This window comes from Phyllostomus hastatus, unplaced genomic scaffold (assembly GCF_019186645.2).
Source record: "Phyllostomus hastatus isolate PE091 unplaced genomic scaffold, TTU_PhHast_1.1 phas_contig_283, whole genome shotgun sequence".
NCBI classification, from domain to species: domain Eukaryota; kingdom Metazoa; phylum Chordata; class Mammalia; order Chiroptera; family Phyllostomidae; genus Phyllostomus; species Phyllostomus hastatus.
The window spans coordinates 1,504,353-1,520,405 of record NW_025333833.1 but is presented as its reverse complement, the minus strand read 5'-3'; the positions used below and the strand labels follow the sequence as shown (position 1 = coordinate 1,520,405).

Genomic DNA, 16,053 nt, shown 5'->3' with positions numbered 1-16,053 from the left:
GGCAAGGGCGGGGGGGGTGGGGGGGGTGTCCGCTCTCAGTTTCCCCGGCTCCGTGGGGCCCGGCCGTGGTTTGTGGAGCGGACCCGAGTGCAAAGGCGAAGACCGGGCTGGGTGTCGGCCTCAGCTCACCCACGCACATTGGCAGGGCCCTGCGGGGTGTCCCCGCCTAGGGCGCGGGCGGTCCTGTCAGCCCCGGGCCTCTGTCCAGGCCACAGCTCTGTGACATGAACTTGTCCAGGGAGGGGTCTCTTCTGCAGTGAGAACCTGTGGTGTGTCTGCCAACCCCCCACCCCCCACTCCGAGTCAGCTGCAGGAGTGCTGTCTGGGTCTTTTTTCAACGTGGTGAAGTAACGAACTCTTGGGCCCCCGTCCCTGCCTAGAAACAATTTTATTTCCTCAAGTAGTTTTATCCCCCTGAATTCGTGATGAGTGTAGTGAAATTGGACTCTTCCTCGGACACCCCGAGTTTGATCCCCTGGGGTCAGTGGCGGGGGCGAGCCCACTCAGACCTCAGTGATGTGAACCGGAGACGGTGTGTGGCCGTGGGCAGCACCCCTCATGCTGGGGGACCTGCTGGGCGGCTGGGGTGGCCTTTTGGTGAGACAGAGCGCCGGGCCCCGAACCTCGGATTCGGTTTGTTATGCGTGTCCCAGGGTCCCGCCCAGAGGGGGGCCAGATCGGAACAGTGCCAGTTACGGGTTTTTCGGCGCATGTATCCATGCTCGGTTTGGATGCGGTGAGGTTGGCGTGCACGCACGGGTTTTCTGACATCCCGGCGATGGCGTTTCCAGCCCACGACACGCCTGTGCCCGGGACCGTGGGTGTTTGCACTGCGCTTGTCCGTCTGAGCTGCGTGTGGCCGTGCTGTCTTCGAAATGGGGAAGGAGGAAGTGACAGGAAACCTCAGGGAGGAAAAGATGCAGAGGGCATGCGTGTGAGCGTGTGCCCGTGCATGGGTGTGCATGTGTGTGCATGCGTGTGAGCATGCATGTGTGCATGTGTTGTGCATGTGTGTGCACGCTAGCACACAGCCCGGTTGCACGGGAGAGTCCCGAGTCCCGTGCGAGTCCACCGCCATTCCCCCGACACCATCCGGTTCCCTGCCGCCAGCCTCCCTAGCGCCAGCTCCTCTTCTGAGCTGCAGCCATGCTGGAACAGACACTTGTCCCAGCTGCAGCAGGTGGGCAGCCGGCACTCCCAAGTGGAGCCCAGGTCCCCGGGGGCTGCCCGGACGGCTGAGCCGGCACGCCCTGGCTCTGACCCACCGTCCCTCCCCCAGCCGGGCACCGACCCCAACCCCCTGGGCACGGTGGTCGTGGCTGAACAGAGGCGTCTTTCTCGGGACAGGCCCTGGGGCCTGACTGCGGAGTGCACCGTGGTCTCCGTGAGCTCAGGGGCTGGAGACTTTAATAAGGGTGACACCACCCCCCCATCAGGCAGCCCCTGAAATTCTGGATCTTTACAACAACCCCATGGGGCGGGGCAGGTCCCGTGGTCAGGGGGTGGGGGGAAGACAGGGCGCCCAGTTTTGTGCCCTGGGGCCAGAGCTCACCCCATCCCTGGGCCTCAGTTTACTCATCTGTGAAAAAAGGCTGGTGACCCATTTCCTGCCTCATTGTGTCGCCATGGGAACAGGGCCCCTGTGGAATGGTGCCGTGTCCAGGGTCAGGTAGGCATGGGGATGTTCCTGTCGCCTTGTGGATGAGCAGACTGCTCCCGTGCCCTTGGAAGCTCTTTTGTCTTCACACAAAGTGTCCCCCTTTTCTACCTGGAAACGGGGTTCCTCCTCTGTCGTTCATTTCTAAAAAGACTTTATTTATTTTTAGAGAGAGTGGAAGGGGGGGAGAAAGAGAGAGAAGCATCAATGTGTGGTTGCCTCTCATGCGCCCCCTACTGGGGACCTGGCCCGTAACTCAGGCACGTACCCGGAGTGGGAATCGAACTTGCGACCCTTTGCTTCTCAGGCGGGTGCGCTCCGTCCACTGAGCCACACCAGCCAGAGCTGTGTCCTTCATTTTTAAATCTAGGGACACCTGCCCTATGTCACCCTCCCCGGTGCTCTGCCCGGTCCTCTAGTAGCTGGGACTCTGAGGACCGAGGTGGACACATCCCCATCTGTCTGTCCCAGCCTGTCCTTGTGCTGCGACCGACCCGTGAGCCCCCAACACTGGCCCAGTGAGCAGGTGACAAAGCGAACACGTCCCGGTCACGTCGGAGGGAGCTGGTTGGGGGCTGGGGGAGACCCCCTGGGAGGACCGCGTGCCGGGCTGTTCTACCACTGCGGGACTCGGCTTCCTGTGGCCCCTCCCCAACTGCCCGCGGGGCTGGGGATGCGGCCTCGCCGCGGGGCCGCCCGCCGTGTCTGGGAGAGCAGGCTCCGCCGCCCGGTGCGGGGCAGGGACCAGAGCAGCCGCCTCCGCGCCCCGTCTCCGAGTGCCCCCCCAGCCCCCGCAGGAGCCTGGGCCCCTTCCTCTACTCCCCCGGCCCGGAGGACGTCCCGGGCTGCGCCCCGGGGAGCTTGGGAGGCCAGCTGCGGCCCCTCCCTCGCCCGCGCCGCCCTCAGATCTTGCCGGCGCTGTTTACGGGCCCCTGGGGCCCGTCCAGCCACCTGACATGAATCTTCTCGGCCCCACAGGTAGCTCGGCCCCCCCCACCCCCCGGCCGTAAACCATGTCCGGGCCTTTCATCTGCGCCTGCTGCTGTCGGGAGCGGGCGGGAGGCCCGGGCGGGGGAGCAACAGCCCCGAGCCGATCCAGACTTTTTTTTTTTTGCACAAAAAGGGGAGAGAAAACCCCGAGAGCCGCCTTTCCCAGTCTGGGCTGAGCAGACTCCCTTCCTTCCGGCCGGCGGGCGTCCCTGCAGGTCCCCACGGGGAGTCCTCAGAGGGGGGCTGCGCTTGCGCCCCGGAGATGGCCTCCGGGGACGCCGACGTTTGCAGTGGGAGACGCGAGGGGTGCCTTCATCTCTGCTGAGGGTGTCGGCGTAAATTACGAGGGTCGCCGGGCTGCCACCCACCCGAGGGGGGGGAGGGGCCGCCCCTGCCGCCCCGCCCGTCCCTGCCCTTGGAAGCCTCTCCTTCCTCTCCTCGCCCGGCCTCCTGCCGGTTCCCGGGGAATCTCCGGGTCCCTGCGGGCTCCCTCACAGTGGGCGGAGGGGTCTGTGCGTGTCTTAGACGCTGGCCCTTTTCCTGGAGGAGTGGGCGTCGGAGTCCGACGTGGAGAGGGCCAGGGTCTGGGGGACATTCCGCGCAGCCTGGAAATTCCTGAGGCGGTCAGAGGGCACCGCTGTGCCTGTGACGTGTCCCGGCACAGTGGACAGACGCCAGGCGGTAGCAACTGGTGGCCTGCCTTCCCCCCGGCAGCTGGGTCAGGCCCCCGCCAGTCTCTCGCTTGCTCAGGTCGGCCAGGACCCCCGGCATCGCACAGAGGGGGCTGCAGGACCTCTTCTGTCCCATGTGTTACCGACTGCGGGGGCAAAGGCCATTGGCCCTCTGTGTGTGTCCGTGATGAGCGGTGCTGCCCTGGAGTAGGGACCAGGGGTCAGCAGGGGTCAGCAGGGGTCAGCACCCCTCCTCCTGCCCCTCCCCCACAGGCCCTGAGCACAAATGTCGTCGCCTCTCCCTTCGCAGGGCAGGTGAGAGAACGCACGAGCAGCCACCTGTGGCCCCTCTGCACCTCAAAAACGCACACCAAGGGCCAGCCCAGGACAAAGGGGGCCCCCACCCAAGTTCCCTCTTGGGGAGAGAGCGTCTCTCCCAGGCAAGCTGAGGGCAGGGGCTCGGCCACCCTGCCCCTGGGCTCCCAGCAGACTCAGCCGTGGCGTCGCCCTCCTGGAGGCATCCCCGACCCCCCGCCTCTCTTCCTCTTCCTTCTCACGAGTTCCGCCCCCACACTCCCATGCTGCAGAGCAGCCCCCAGCGTGGCCCAGGGCCATGTCCATCCCGGAGAGAAAAGTCTGAACTCAGACACGGGCCACCGTGATGAACAGGACACGGGTCTCGGGGCGGGAGAACTTCCTTCTTTCTCTTACGTGGAAGTGCCCGTGGCGACGAGGGGGGTGGTGGCGGTGTATGAAGCACCTCCCACGTCCCCACGGCGCCAGAGCCTCACACACGTCATCCTGTGAATTCCAGCCACACCGTCACTTCCCCCGGGGAGCACGCGGGGTCTGGGGAGTTGGTGCACAGCCACGCGTGATCGCGGGCCGTTCCCGGAACTGAAGCCGAGTCCACGGGGCTGCAAAGCCCGTGGCTGCAGACGCCACGCCACGTCCCTTCCCGTCTGAGTGCCCCAGGCGCGCTGGCGTCAGGCCACCGGAGGCGGGACGGGGAGCCGCGGCCGACTGCGGATCGCTGGCAGGTGCCGTGCGTGCTGCGGACGAAGCTGGGACGAGGCGTGAGGTTTCCGAACGCAGGCAGCTGCACGTGAAGCCCACTCTCTACTTTGGAACCCCCTCCCCCCGACTGTCCCACAGGCAGCCCCTTGTAGCCCCTGCCTGGCAGGGTCGTGGGGGGCGGTGTCAGCCCCGTGGTCTCGGACCTGTCACCGAAGGCGTCCCTGGTACCCAGGAGCGTGCTTTGGGCCCCGAGGAGCCCGCCAGCCGAGAGAACCGTCGTCCTCACTGAGGACAGGGCTCGGGGCGCCACGGGCAGCGGGCGGGCCGGGGGCGCAGAAAGGGCACGTCTGTGAGTCAGTGGCGTCTGCGGTCTCTCCTCTCGCGGGTCCTCTTATGCCCCTGCCATTTCCGGGGCTTATTTTTTTTCCTTGCCATTCTGAAAAGGCCCTTCCAGAAAGATCCTAAGATGCTTTTCTCCCGAGGTGTGGCAGCCGTCAGCCTCGTCACGAGGATCTTCTTTGACCTGCTGGGTTTCTCACTGGTGTGGGGGGCAGGGGCGGGGGAGGCAGGAACGCACCCTCCCCGCAGCCACCAGCGGGGCCTCCTGTGCACCGGGTTGCACGCGGCGCTGTGTGCCGGGCCACCCACCGGGCGGCGGTGACTGTCCCCGGCGTGCAGAGGAGGAAACTGAGGCTGGGCATGGACTTACCTGGGCCGTGGGTGCGACAAGGGCAGGGCTGCAAGGAGGCCTGTGTTCACCTCCGTCCCCCCCCCAGAGGGTCATGCCCTCAGGGACTCACGGGTTAGGGTCCCTTCACGCTCAGACTGGGCGTCCCGTGCTCCCAGACACCGGCAGCCGCGTCCTTGTCAATACAACGAGGTGGCTGCTCGCCGCTCACGTGGCCGCTCGGCGCCCAGCCATGGCCGGGGGACGCGACACCGTGGTCTCTGCTTCTTCCAGGCAAAAGTGACGACGAAGAGAGCCTCTGCAAGTCCGCCCACGGGGCCGCGAAGGGCGGCGCGGAGGACGGCAAGGACCACAAGCGCCCCAAGCGCCCCAGGACCATCCTGACCACCCAGCAGAGGAGAGCGTTCAAGGCCTCGTTCGAGGTGTCGTCCAAGCCCTGCAGAAAGGTGGGGGCCGGGGGGAGGAGGAGGAGGGGAGGGCCCAGGCCCCTTCCGCGGGGTCCCCCAGCTCCTGCGGGGTCCACGGCCCCAGGGGTCCGGGTGCTGCGGGCGGCCCTGGGCCTGGTGGGACAGTCCAGGGGCCCGAGGCCACGGCCAGGGCTCCCGCAGACCCTCCCCGTGCCCTGTGTGGGCGTCCCCGCTCCTTTGGCCGTGCTCCTCACACCGTCACTTGTGGAGACCAGCGGGGGCAGTGGCCGGGGCCACGGGGGTGGGCTGTGGTGCTGTGACAGGGAGTCACGCGGCGGTGGCCAGTGGTGTGTGCTCCTTTTGGGTCCCGTTTGTCCCTCTTGGGGCGGTGACCTCTGCAGGGGCCACGGCTGTGGGTTCTTCCCCTCGTGGGGCTGCCACAGGCCAGGCTCCTGTGGTTGTTCATGGGGAAGAACACGGTGGTTTGATGCAGGGGGGTTATTCCTCTGGTCCGTCCCGGCCCAGCGGTGACAGCCCTGGACGGCCGGGCCCCTCTGTTGTCCACCGCGTGGGCCCGGGGGGGTGGCGGCGTCACACTGCCTGCAGCCACCGAGGGGGAGAAGAGGGAAGAGCAGGGCGGCGGCTGCCTCTTTAAGGGCCAACCCAGGATTCTTTGCATCCCTTTCACTCGTACGTTTTGGCCAAACTTTATTCCCACGACTGCGCCGCCTGCAGGGTCGGGAAGGGGGTCTGCCTGGGTGACCACAAGCCCCTCGGCAGCCTGGGGGCTCGATGGCTGGTGGGGGGAGGGGGAGGACGGGTGTGGGGCGACAGTCCGCAGTCTCGGCCCCAGGTGGCTGCGTCTGTTCGTTAAGAACCTGCCGTTTGTCAACGGCTCGCCATGGGTCCGCAGCGGGGGTGAGTGTTTGAACACAGCTCTTCATGGGGGGCCCCCAGTCGAGGTCGATGAAGCAACCAGGAGAAGGGGGCGCGGGGGACCCCCTGTGGCTTTGCTTGCTGACCTTCACCCCGACTTCCCCTGAAGGGGTCCATGCACACGCACAGCATTCGACTAGCGCACAGTGGGTTTGCCAATGTCTGGGAGCCACGGCCGGAGCGCTGGTCTGACTGCCGGAGCGGGGGGCGCCGCCCACCTCCCGGAGCTCGGGTCGGACGAGGCAACTGGCCCCGGTCTGTTTGCCTGGCAGAGGGGGGCCCTCTCCCCGCTGACCGCGGTGACGTTCTCGTGATGGGGTCTTCCTGCGCGTGGGACCCAAGCAGCCGCCTGTGGGTGTCCCGTGCTCTGGGCACGGGGGGCTCTGCCCGGGCTCCCAGATGCCGCCGCCCCTGACACGCCCGTGTCTCCCCAGGTGAGGGAGACGCTGGCCGCGGAGACCGGGCTGAGCGTCCGAGTCGTCCAGGTGTGGTTCCAGAACCAGCGCGCGAAGGTGAGGCCGCTGCTGCCCGCTCCTGTCCCCGCCCCCGCCGGGGCGGCCGGGTCCCCGAAACGTGATTGGGGGGGACGCGCCAACGGGCCCTCTGACCGGAGCTCCCGCCACAGAGAGTCCCCCCGAGGCGGAAACCCTGTTACCAGCAGCCCCTTCCGCACAGTGCCCTGTGGCTTTGGTGAAACGGCTTTCATTTTCCCGGAGGCCGCGACCGTGAACCTGGTCAGCCACGTGAAGAATCAGTGTGCTGTCTGGGCCTCCTGGTGAAAGCAGGGTCTTCAGGTCCCATTAGTTGAACCCAGATCCCAAAGTTCTTTTAAAATTCCAGACACGCGTGACGGTCCCGTGACAGCACCGTGGCCCCACGCACGCCTTCCCCGGGGAAACATCTCCCCCCCTCCCGGTGGGGGGCCAGTCCTCCGCATTGTCCCCTGCCGTCCCCTGCGCGGGCCTGACCTCAGACCTCACCCCGCACGTGTCCCACAGTGACCCGCTGCTCAAGCCCGACCTCGGGCGGGTGACAAGGGACAGGGTCCCGATTTGGTCACGCCTGTTTCGGGGAGTGTGTCCCTGCCTGAAGGCCTCGGAACACGGCCATCGGTGTGTCTTCTGAGGTCCCTCCCGAGAAAGGGTTTCGTGGGCCAGGAGGTCGGGCGGCGGGGGGTGGAGCTGCGGCCCCGGGGGCATTTTCAGAGCTCTGAGGAACCTCGCAGGAAAGAGTTTCTTTAACCTGGTGCGTCCCACACCCTCAGCGTGCGTGTGGACACCTCGTGGCACCCCAGCATTCCGAGGAACCCAGTTTGCAAACCGCTGGGTTACAAGGCCCCTCCCAGGAAGTACGTGGTGCTCGTGGGGCCTTTGGGAGACAAGCTCCAAGCCCAGAGGCCTGACTCTCCCAGCGGGTCCCCGGACACAGGGGCCATCGGGTAGTGGGGGCGTGGGCACAGCCTCTGGGCTCGCCCCCGGTCACACCCGGCCGGCAGGCAGCCCCGTGCCGGGCTGCCGGCCCCCTCCCCACGCTCCTGCCTCCCGTGAAACTGCCACATCACAAGCGGCAACCTTCACCCGCAGAAGGGAAACCCCCGCTCCTGCGGGACATGGCTGCCGCCCAGCCGGCTGTCCGTCCACGGCGGTGGCAGAGGCGTGGCGTGTGGAACTCCAGAAGTGGCTCCCTCGGGGGTCACTGCTGGAGACCCGGCCCTTCTGCTTGCCCAAGGGGCCCGAGCCCCGGCGGGCCCCCGTCTAACCTGTGGTCCCCCCGCCCCACCACCAGATGAAGAAGCTGGCGCGGCGGCAGCAGCAGCAGCAGGACCAGCAGACCAGCCAGAGGCTGAGCTCCGGTAAGTGCAGCCCCTCCCGCCGCCCTCGAGGGGCCGGCCTCTCCGGCCACAGCCTGCGCTGCCCAGCTCTGAGGACGGCCCCCAGGTGGGATGGGGGCCTCCTGGAGGGGACTGAGCCCCGGGCGCTGTGACTTGGCTGCCGGCACCCGCTGAGGGGTTGTGACAGGCTCTGACAGGCGGACCGAGGTCCCGGGCGGGGAGGGGGCAGGACAGGTCCTCCAGGCGGCTCGGAGGAGGGGAGTCGAGCACACTGACTGAGGTCAGAACGAGGTCGCCGCCGGAAGGTCAGGCCCCGACTCAGCCACCCACCAGCAGAGTCCCTGGGAGGGCCGTTCGCTCCCGAAACAGGGCTCCTCCGGTCGCCACCTGCACGCGGGCTGCCGGGGCGCCGGGCTGCACGACGAGAGTGACCGCCGCCTCCTCTGTCCCCGCAGCTCAGACCAACGGCGGCGGGGGCGCGGGGCTGGAGGCCATCATGAACCCCTACACGGCGCTGCCCACGCCGCAGCAGCTGCTGGCCATCGAGCAGGGCGTCTACGGCGCGGACCCCTTCCGGCAGGGCCTCACCCCGCCCCAGATGCCGGGGGACCACATGCACCCCTACGGTAAGACGCCGCCGCCGGGGGCGGGACCGGGCCGGCACCCACCCACACTGTCCCCTCATCCCCGTCCCCGTCCCCGTCCATCTGTCCGTGAGGAGACACACCTGGCGAGTAAACCGGCCTGGCGGCAGCCGCGCACCAGAAGCAGTCACCGCCCTGCCGGGGGACCCTGGGCGACGCCCACCTGTGTTCCATGATACATCCGAGTCCGCCTGCCCACCCCCGTCTCCCAGGTGGCCCCGCCGGACCTCTCCCAACTCGCTGGCGGGGGCCTCTGCTTCCCTCCCAACCCCCTCGGCCGGTCCCCAGGTGCTCCGGGCACCGTGAGCACCCACAAAACGCTGCGGTGCCACCAGCCCCCACCGTGAGGGTTCACTGGGGCGTGTCCGCTCCCGTTCTCCTTTCGGGAGCCGCGTCTGCGCTGGTTTGGAGCCGGAGGGAGGCCGTGCCCCCCGAGGGGCCCGTCTGCCCGCCGGCCCCGGCCCCGCACCTGCTGACTCGGCGGCCTGCCGCCCACTCCGGCTGTTCCGTCGGGTTCTCCGTTGCCAGCACCACAGCAGACGCAAGCCCCTGCGGGCACCCGCGCTCTCTCTGGGCAGGGACGGTGTTCCCGCCGCCTGCTCCGTGCATGCAGCCCGCCCCCCGGCGCCCCCACCCCCGCTGGGAGGCCGCCCTCGCCGGTCGCCTCCGAGGCCCCGGCCCTGAGGTGCGTGCGTACCTGCTCGCAGACCCTCACGCCCGTGTGTCGTCTCCCCTCCAGGTGCCGAGCCCCTTTTCCACGACCTGGACAGCGACGACGCCTCCCTCAGTAACCTGGGCGACTGTTTCCTAGCAACCTCAGAAGCCGGGCCCCTGCAGTCCCGAGTGGGGAACCCCATCGACCACCTGTACTCCATGCAGAATTCGTACTTCACCTCCTGAGCTCTCCCCCAGCGCTCGGTGGCCGGGCCCCGACTGGACCGCCGCGGACAGGAGGGGCCGGCTGGCTTTGGGACGGGGAGGCCGGGAAGAGGCAGGCGGGCGGGGCGGGGGGCGCGTCTTGTCGGGGTGCTGTGGCGTGAGGCTCTGGGGTAGGTCGGCATTTCCAAAGACGGGCTACGTAGCGGATCGAGTAGTGGAACGTTTCTCGTAAGAGTCGTAGCGTTAGGTGTGCAGGCTGTGTGTCGCGGAGGACAGGGGGTCATGGGACACAGACAGTGTCACGTAGGCGAGATCCCTAGAGACCCCCAACCCCTCCCCGCCCCGCGGGGGGCGCTCCTATCCAGCGGTGCCGCTGTCTCTTCGTGCGGACAGCCCACAGACGGACGGACGGACAGACGGGACAGGCGGATGTGCGTGTGAGCAGGACCCTTCTGACTTTATCATCAGAGTCTACCCCTAGTGATGACGGCCACTGTATAGCAAAGTAACTTTATTTTCCGTGTGAGCTCTATTTAAGGAAATGCTTGATGCACTTAAGTTATGAAATGAGATGATTTACTTTTATAAGCTTTATTTTGAGTTGGGAGGGAGAGACTGGTCGGCAGGGCGGAGGGGGCTGCCCCACCGGGGGTGTCACTGAGGGCGGGGCCGGCAGGGCGGAGACACTGGGCCCGGGGGGTGGGGGGGGGGACGGAACGATCCTGGATTGTGCTCCTAGGAGGCGTCCGGCCTACGGACGCCGCGGCTCGCTTTTACACTCTGACGCGTGGCTGCGGCGGTGCCAGGCACGCCAGGTCCGCTCCCGGGTGTCCCCCATGGGCAGGTGGGGCAGGGGGCGGTGAGGCGGAGCGTATTCACTACCTCACTAGGGGGCACCGAGGCCTCGTCCGCCCCGGGACTCGGGAGCGGGGCTGAGACGGGCACCCGCAGGGTGGTCCGACTCCACCAGGCTGGTCACCCAGCAGAGCTGGCTGCACGGCCGGAGGGCTTCCGCCCCCGAGGCCCCTGTGGCGGAGCCTGGGCCACTGAGAGGACAGGAGGGGTGGCCGAGGGGACAGCAGGGGTGGCGGCGTTCCCGACCGGGGCCGAGGGCCACTGCCTGCTCGTGCCCCGCCCTCTGAGGATGGTTTCCACAGTTTCCAACGCTGGTGAAAATGAGAAACAAAAAGAGACGGAGACGGCCGGGACGCCTGCGGTCCGTGCCATCTGTGCTTTTCGTAGAGAGGGCTCGGGCCCCTGTCCCGAGGGCCTGTTTCGGGGGATGGAGACACTGGGTGCGGGTGGGGGCCCGGGTCCTCCTCTGGCTCCTTCTCCCCGAGGAGCAAGGACGACCCAGCAGCCACTGTGCTGGGGACAGGTGTCCCCGTCCCCATGTGGTGCCCAGACGGAGCGCTGATGTGTCCGGAGCCCGAGAACCCAGAAGGGGCTGATGGAGAGGTCGGGGGTCAGCTGGGGCCCCTCTGAGAGGCCCCGGGGCAGGCCTGGCCCCCCCTCCCTGCTCCCGGGGACGTCCCCAGTCACGGCGGCCTTGGCCCGGTGGCTTGTCCCCATCGCGCTCTGCCAGGCCAGGGTCTGTGTGGAGTGACACTGGTGTTCTAGTTCGTAATTTCCGGGAGGCACCCAGAAAGTCCGCCCCCCCCGCGAGTGCACACGGGGCAGCCGCCGTGGGGCCCGCAGGCCTCCGTGGAAAGGCCCCATGGAGAAGGTCGCAGGGGTCGTGGGGGTGGCCTGAGCAGAGACACCGCCCCACTCCTGAGCCTCAGCAAACCGAGACGAAATTGCAAACCTCTTACAGACGAGCTGCCGTGTACTCAGCGGCGTGGACGGTGGGCGGGAACCAGGGACACAGGAGTTTTGTCGACAGGGACATGGGGCTGAGACTGGACAGTGTGAGTGAGTGTGTGTGTGTGCACAAGTACGTGTCAGTGTGTGCACGTGTGCCAGTGTGTGAGGCCCCCCAGACAACCCTCTGGGTCTGACAGCACAGGCGTGACCTCCTTCACGTGGATGAGAAACTCGTCACTCGGAGGAATCTGGCACCAGGTCGCAGAGGGAAACCGCCCGGTCGTTTGTGCTGGTGCCCAGCCTCCTGCCTGTCCCCCCCGAACCCCGACTTCCAAGTGGCCAGTGCGTAGACGTCCGGGAACTCACACACACCCAGGTGCTGCTGTGAGGGGCAGGGAAAAGTCACTCCATCTCTCCTGCCTGCCTGCAAGGAGCTTACGGCCTGGGTGACGTAAACACGTGCAGATGAGCCTGACCTACAGGCCAGCGTCAGATCGCTGGTGTGGACGCTCTGCTCTGGGCGTCCGTGGAGAGCGTGGTCATCGGGGAACGGGCAGGAGGGGCTTCGCCAGGATGCAGGGGGGTAAGCTGAGGCTCCAGAGAGGGGCGGAGAGCGGGAAGGACTGTCCGAGCAAAGGACGGGGCCGGGCAGAGTGCAGGGGAGAGGGCGCCGGCACGGACAAGCACGCAGAGGAGCGTTGCCTGCTGGTGCTGGTGGCAGGGGTGCGTCACCGGCGATTTGCTGCTGGTCGGTCCCCTTCATCTACTCTCTTTTTAAAACACCGCCCTCCCGCTTTGGCAGGCATGGGGTTACTTGAAATACAGCCCGAGTTCCTCAAGGTCCACGGCAGCTAGGTGTGTTCCTTTGACCCAGTCCTGACCAGTGAGAGAGCCTCAGTGTCTACGGCATGTTGGAGGGGCCCGCCCCTTCCTCCTTTCCTGGATCCCCTTTTCCTTCCTGGCTGGAATGTAGATGTGATGGCTGGAGCTGGAGCAACTATCTGAGGTTGTGAGGTGAACTTGTGAGCGGAGGCTACACGTGGTGAAACCGGGTAGAAGGAGCCTGGGTTCCTGAGGGTTTCTGAGAGTCGAGCTGCCACTCTAGCCCTGAACTATCTATGTCCGAACATAATGTCTGAGAGAGAAATAAATGTGTTTTTTAAAGTTACCGTTGTTCTGCGTTTCTTTGACGCCCAGTCCAATCGAATCCAGGTACGCAAAGCCAACCCCGGCTGGAGAGGAATCTGAGCCCCCTCTCCCCCTCCTGCTGCAAAGATGCAGGCAGAAGCCGCAGGCAGCGTGGTGCTCGGTGGTGGGAGTGGACAGAGGCGAGACCCGCAGCAGGTGGGAGGGTGGCCCGGCCACGCTGGAGTCCACAGGGGGTCTGAGGCCACCGACGCTGCAGCCGGGTCCTCCGCTCCCTCAGAGGAAGGGGTCAGGGCGCCTTATTCGTCCACCTCCTCCCCACAGACTTCCCTGAACGTCCCCGTCTGTGCTGGGCACCCACGACCCACGCGGGGTCAGGCGCCAGCGCCCGGGGGGAGGGTGTTCCCAGGTCTGCACACCGTTCCTTGGTGCCCGCGCCCAGCTGCTGGGGCGACTTTAACATGTCCCGCTGTGCATCGAGTGCACACACGTGCAAACATTCTTGACATACGGTGCAAGTGCACACACTCTGCAGACACGCACAGACACACGCACATCAGGAGGAGGCTGGGCCAGAAACTCGTCTCTTCATTCTGGGTCCAGGCTGTCGTTTGGACGAAGTCTGACAATGGCCGCCGGTGTGTCGGGGACCCAGGCGAGACGGGGGTTAGAACCGGATGTCCTCGTCTCCTACAAGGGGAAGAAGGCTTCCTCCGGCCAGCTGCCACTTTGGGGGAGGGGGAGGAGAACTGGGAGGCGGGACGGCACCCGAAGGAGGCTCGCTCCTACTCTGACGCAGGAGCCGGGACATAAAGGCTCCCAAAGCCGCAGGCCCACCCCGTGCTGCCTCAGGCGGGGGAGGGCCCCGGCCGTGGAGCTGGGAGTGGATCGGGGTCTCCGGGAGGCGGAGCAGAGCTGACCTATCACAACCTCACATCGTGGCCAGAGAGAGCAGCCACTGCCCCGGCCTCCAGTTTCCGTGAGGGCGACTCCCCCGGGGAAACATGCCCGCCTCCCTGTGCGCCCCAGCTGCGTCTCCCGACGGAGGAGGGCTGGCCGGCTGGCTGGATGGCTAGGGGGGAGGCACAGCCGCGGGGCCCGGCCCAGCCTCGGGCGGTCTTGGTCCCGCCGTGAGGAAGGTTCCGGGGACCGAGGGGCCGTTGGAGGGCAGCGCCATCCCCGGGGCTTGCGCTAGGCACCCCGGTTTCATGAAATCTCAGCTTCACCCTTTAATTCGATTTGCCAGTAAAGCTGATGGGAGGGAAAAAACACAGCTCCGTATGGCTGGTTCCCGTGTGATACTGGCCAATCAGCTGCAAACTTGGGAAGCAGAGGTGTAACGTTTCCTTCCGTTCCCCTAAACTCCAGCATTAAGCGCCCACAGGTGCACCAGCGACAGGTCGTGTGGTAAGTCCAGGTGAGCGGTTCGTGCGTCCGTCTGCTCGACGGTCCACACGAGCTTCTGAGGAACTGGCCGGGGCCGGTCTCCGGGCCGCAGGAGTGAGCACGCATGTCCGTTGGGAGACGCGGCTCCATCAGAAACGGCCTCTGTGTTCTCAGCGGTGGTCTCCCGTCCAGGTTCCGTTTCCCCCCCCACCCACCTGGTTTCTCTCTTCAGCCCGTCGCCCACGGGTCTCGGAAAACAGCCAAACGGTGGGGCGTCAGAGGAAGAGGCTGTCGGGTGGGTCCTGCCATCACCCCGAGGTGCCCACTGCCATAGTCAACACCGTCTCCCCCAGGTGCCCACCGCCCCCCGGTCCGGCGCCTGCCGTGGGTTCCTCGAGGGTGGTCGGGCGGCACCACCGGGAAGCCCACTCAGGCCCCTGCCTCCCTCCCTCCCCCTCAAATCGAGCCAGGAGCCCGGTTAGAATCCGGGGAGAAGTTACCTTGCTTTTCTTTCTGACTAACACTGTGCGTCCCCACGTCCTTAGTCTCCCACCTTGAATCCCCCGCAGTGAAATAAGATAAGGTTTTAGGGGTGGGCGCTTTCTGGCCCACGGCGTTCTGGAAATGCCGACCTCCCCCAGAGAGCACGAGCCCGGCTGGTGAGAGGGGGCTTGTCAGCGCCTGCGTGGGCGGGACCAGCTTTGGGGAAGGTGCACGCGGAGGTTGCAGATGCCAAGTGGGGGGGGGGGTGCGGTGGCGTCCTGGCGGAGGTGACATTGGAGCGGAGCTCCGAACGGGGAGAGTGCCAGCACACAGGCAGGAGGGAGGGACGGGCCAGAAGGAGGAAACCCTCAGGTGGGAGCAGGTCGCCCTGTCTGGGGTGACGGCGTCGTGGCTGGAACGTGGGGGGGGCCGGGGGGGCACGGGCTGTGAAAGGGGACCGGGGTGGATCGGCCCGGAAGGGCCTCACGGGCGGCTGTCACAGACGGGACTTGCCCGCCGGGCAGGGTGGACTCGGTTCCGCAAATGGGGTCCCGAGTCTCTCGGGGGGAGGGGCGGGCGGGCTGCAGGTGCGGGCAGGATGAAGACGCAGCTGCCATCCCCGCAAAGCTCACAAGTTAGCAGGGAGAGAAGGCACACTGTGAAGCACTTTCAGTGTGTGATTTAACACAACGCGTATCTACGTAAGACACACAAATACACAAAATACAACAGCGTCACATACACTGGCATGCACATGCCTGAGCAGAGACCCCAGCGAGTCAGGACGCTGCCCCCCCCACACATGGCTGACGGTCAGGTGGGGACACCCCTGAGGTGGTGGACTGATCTTCCCACTTTTCACTGGGACGCCGGCCCGTGGAGGGCCGGACACGGCGTGGACAGACACGGCTTCGGTCCTGTACTGAGACGGGGAGACCAGCTTGGACACAGACGGGGTCGCTGAGCCCTTCCACCCCTTCCTGCCCACGTCCCCCCCTCCAGGCCTCGTCCCCTCTCGGGAGTTGGGGCTAAGACGTGTGCCTGCCCGTTGGGACGAGCTGTACAAGTGCAAGGTCAGCGGTGCCTGGAATCGGGCGGCCCTCCCTGTGGGCCCTTGGGACGCAGAGTCCTGGGCTGGGGTAGGGAGGCAGGGTTGGGGCAAGGGGGGCTAATTTGGGGAATGGTTCGGTGGCAGAAGTCACAGGACGTGGTCACTGGCAGGGCAGGGAAGGAGAGAGAGGGAGGGAGTTAAAGGCATTTCGGGCCGGAGGAACTGGAGCCTCGCGGTGTCTTTGAAGACAGGGAGCGCTGGGCAAACCTGCCCCATCCTTCCCCCGGTCCAGCGGGGTCCTCCTGACACACGCAGACACGGAGCTCGGAATGGGTGTGACCCCGGCCTTGGGAGGCCTCTGGCTGGTGTCCGAGGGTCAGCCCGGCCAGGAGCGCCGCTCCGGGAGTCTGGTGGAGGCTGCTCGTGCCCGCCGGTCCTGCGGGGCTGCCAAGGACCCCCCC

The 16,053-nt window shown here is 66.5% G+C and overlaps 1 protein-coding gene across 1 annotated transcript in view; it reads left to right on the top strand.

Annotated features, from left to right (window-relative positions):
* The window catches only part of LMX1A (LIM homeobox transcription factor 1 alpha), a 101,192-nt gene extending 90,845 nt beyond the window's left edge, over window positions 1-10,347 (top strand). The window contains exons 4-8 of the mRNA XM_045838601.1: window positions 5,297-5,469; window positions 6,801-6,878; window positions 8,152-8,218; window positions 8,653-8,823; window positions 9,581-10,347. Coding sequence (XP_045694557.1) covers window positions 5,297-5,469; window positions 6,801-6,878; window positions 8,152-8,218; window positions 8,653-8,823; window positions 9,581-9,741 — 650 coding nt within the window. The 3' untranslated portion in view covers window positions 9,742-10,347. The remainder of the gene's footprint in view (window positions 1-5,296; window positions 5,470-6,800; window positions 6,879-8,151; window positions 8,219-8,652; window positions 8,824-9,580) is intronic.
* Window positions 10,348-16,053: the final 5,706 nt, after the last annotated feature.